We start from the raw sequence: 2,719 nt of genomic DNA on the forward strand, positions 1-2,719 counted from the left end.
TTTTAGTAGTGTAGTCTAATTTGTTCTTTCCATTTAATAATAGAGTCCATATTATATCAACAGCTACATTCACCCTGGAGAGAAACTAGTGAGGGAGACCATCAGGACCAAGCTGGGTTTCCTGGGTCCAGAGGTTTGGAGAAACTTCTTGCCTTTTTTTCATCACAGCTGTCCTGCGCCAGAAGTTCTGTTGACCCGCTGAGAGAGGCTTCATTTACAAAACAACAGGAACACTGAAGCTCATCGCATTGATCAAGCAGGACTCTTCACTAGCAGCTCCCTCACAGGGAAATCTTCAGCACTCCTCCGTAGGCCCGCCCCAGGAGATGGATAAACCCAGCATTTCATGAACACTGTGTAATGTTATAAATACTCAGATACTCCCCAGAGGCTCCAGACTTTTACATAAAGATATTATATTTAGTCCTGTAGAAAGTTATACATTTAAAAATATGTGATCCTCTCTGGTTACTCTGGTATGAATAACTCTGAATTACTTTATGGTAAATAACACACTATCTGCAAAAAACTGAAAGAATTCCAGATGACAAGTTTGTAGTTAAACATACAAGTGACGACCTTTGACCTTCACCAGGTTTTATTTAATTGTGTTAGAGAAAATCTCATATGCTCTTCATGCAGCTGAGTACATCAAGTGTTTAAAACGGAAGCTGTGCAGGTCTGAGATCAGCAGCTTTGTGAAACACCAAACTGAGGTCGTGTTAATGCTGATATACGTGACACAGTTACAGGTGTGATTAATCCTTTTGTTTTTTTGTCTTTAACTTTATCAATAAAACAGCTGCAGCTTTCATTACAGCACATGTGGTACTTTAACCTTTGTACTGTTTTCATCAGTTCATTTTGCAGTTCACACGTGAACATGTTGGATGATCTGTCTGCTGTCACTGGGTGGTGCTGAGGTCTGAATCTGAGGGCAGCTCCTGTAATCACAAAGAGAACAGAACCATCAAACTCAAATATAAATTTTATCCCTCAAAATTGAAATAAAGCTGATTCTTCTGTCCTCACACACTCAGGATCTGAAGTTATTCTCTTACATTTTTTCAGTATTACAGTACACTACAGTACTTTAATCCATAGTTCCTGATTAATGAGGAGTTACTGAAGTACAAGCTTTTAAAAATGGTGTTACTGTCTTTACAGATGTGGCAAGAGACTGAAAACATGTTGTTTGCACATATTTAATATTCAGCTCTGCACAGGAGCTGCAGCAGGGTGCAGCCTGTTGCTTTTACAGTATAATACTTGTAATAAAAGTACAGGAACAGTAATTAGTGACTGAGTAGCCCGGGACGTTTCTCTTGATTTCTTTAGTAAATTCATTTACCTGCACAGATTAGCTAAACGAACCCTGACAGCCGAGTGCTCATTTTAGCTAGCTAAGGTCTCAGGAGCTAGCTAAGGACGGTAGTTACTGAGTAGCTTACAAACACATTTAACTTACCGAAAAAGTGCAGCGGGGCCTCGGGTCCTTCTGTCGGGTAGTCCAGTTTACTGAAGAACACCTCAGGCCGTCAGGTTAAAACACTCGGTCGTGTTTTCGTAGCGTAAACGCTGGCCCTCCTCTCAGAGCCTACGCTCTATCTGCTATTCCCGGACAAAGATACGCAAGTTTCTCCGTGACTGCAGCTGCCAGTCAAAGCTGTTATGATGACGTTTCACCCCCAATTTAACATCACCGCGGTAGGAATTAGAATCAAACTTATGGGAGAGGAGACCCCTTGGACATAAATCAGTGTGATGAGAATTATTGACAACAAAAGAAAGAATCTTTGGAAAAAAAATTATCTGAGGAGAATAAATTTATTTTAGTCTGACCCCAGTCCCATCCGCTAACATGGAAGAGGCGGGGTTTATGACCTATACTGCAGGCAGACACCAGGGGGCGATAGAGACGTTTTGGCTTCATTTTAGCTGTAACCAATGACTGTCATTGGCTGTAACCCGATAACAAAGACACAGTCACGCCCATGCAGGAAATGGGTGTGTTTGTTTAAATCTCAGAGCAAGTTACAGCCAGCTGAATTGCTTAGACTTCTTGTGAGCAGGCAGTTTGCTGTGAAACTGAGGCAGGAACAATGTGCCTTCTGCTGGTCTTGGGTCTTGCTATAGCTGTTGCTTATTTTTACCGTGAGATTGTAGTGAAAGGAAAGAGGTGCACAAGCAAAGCAAAGCTACATGGGAAAACTGTGATTGTGACTGGTAAGTAAAGGCTGTGTTTTGTGGCCACTGTGTTGCACTATTTCTCTCTGATGAGCAGAATAAAAGCTTTTTCAGCTGCAGGCAGCAACACGGGTATTGGGAAGACCACAGCCCTAGATCTGGCTAAAAGAGGAGCTCGGGTGATTCTGGCCTGTCGCAGCAAGCAGCGAGGAGAGGCTGCACTTGAAGAAATCAAGAGGGTGACTAGATATTTAACCAAGTAAAAGACCCATGTCTGTCCTAAATAACCTGCAATGTTATCTAGTATGTACATTATTGATAGGTCTGTAGCTTAAACCTATTCGCTGGAACGTTCAAGACAATTCAGCTGCACAACAAAGCAAGACACGAGTTGGCAAAGTTCTTTATGTTTCTCGTGCACGGGAGAGAACTGGACAAACGCTTGACCCCAGTTTCTCTCGTCCGTTAGGTTACATGAATATACATAGGTTCATTAACATATGACGTATACATACACACAAAGAGTACCTTG

General features: G+C 42.0%; 1 protein-coding gene across 3 annotated transcripts in view; it reads left to right on the forward strand.

Moving 5' to 3' along the window:
* The first annotated feature begins 1,985 nt into the window (after positions 1 to 1,985).
* The window catches only part of LOC102193753 (dehydrogenase/reductase SDR family member 13-like), a 3,045-nt gene continuing 2,311 nt past the window's right edge, over positions 1,986 to 2,719 (forward strand). The window contains exons 1-2 of one of the 3 annotated variants that reach the window (XM_005754055.1): positions 1,986 to 2,226; positions 2,293 to 2,426. In XM_005754055.1, coding sequence (XP_005754112.1) covers positions 2,103 to 2,226; positions 2,293 to 2,426 — 258 coding nt within the window. In that variant the 5' untranslated portion in view covers positions 1,986 to 2,102. The remainder of the gene's footprint in view (positions 2,227 to 2,292; positions 2,427 to 2,719) is intronic. The other 2 variants (XM_005754056.1, XM_005754057.1) reach the window with 2 other exon arrangements.

The sequence above is a fragment of the Pundamilia nyererei genome, unplaced genomic scaffold (genome assembly GCF_000239375.1).
Source record: "Pundamilia nyererei isolate P.nyererei 1_Seehausen unplaced genomic scaffold, PunNye1.0 scaffold00500, whole genome shotgun sequence".
Taxonomy (NCBI): Eukaryota; Metazoa; Chordata; class Actinopteri; order Cichliformes; family Cichlidae; genus Pundamilia; species Pundamilia nyererei.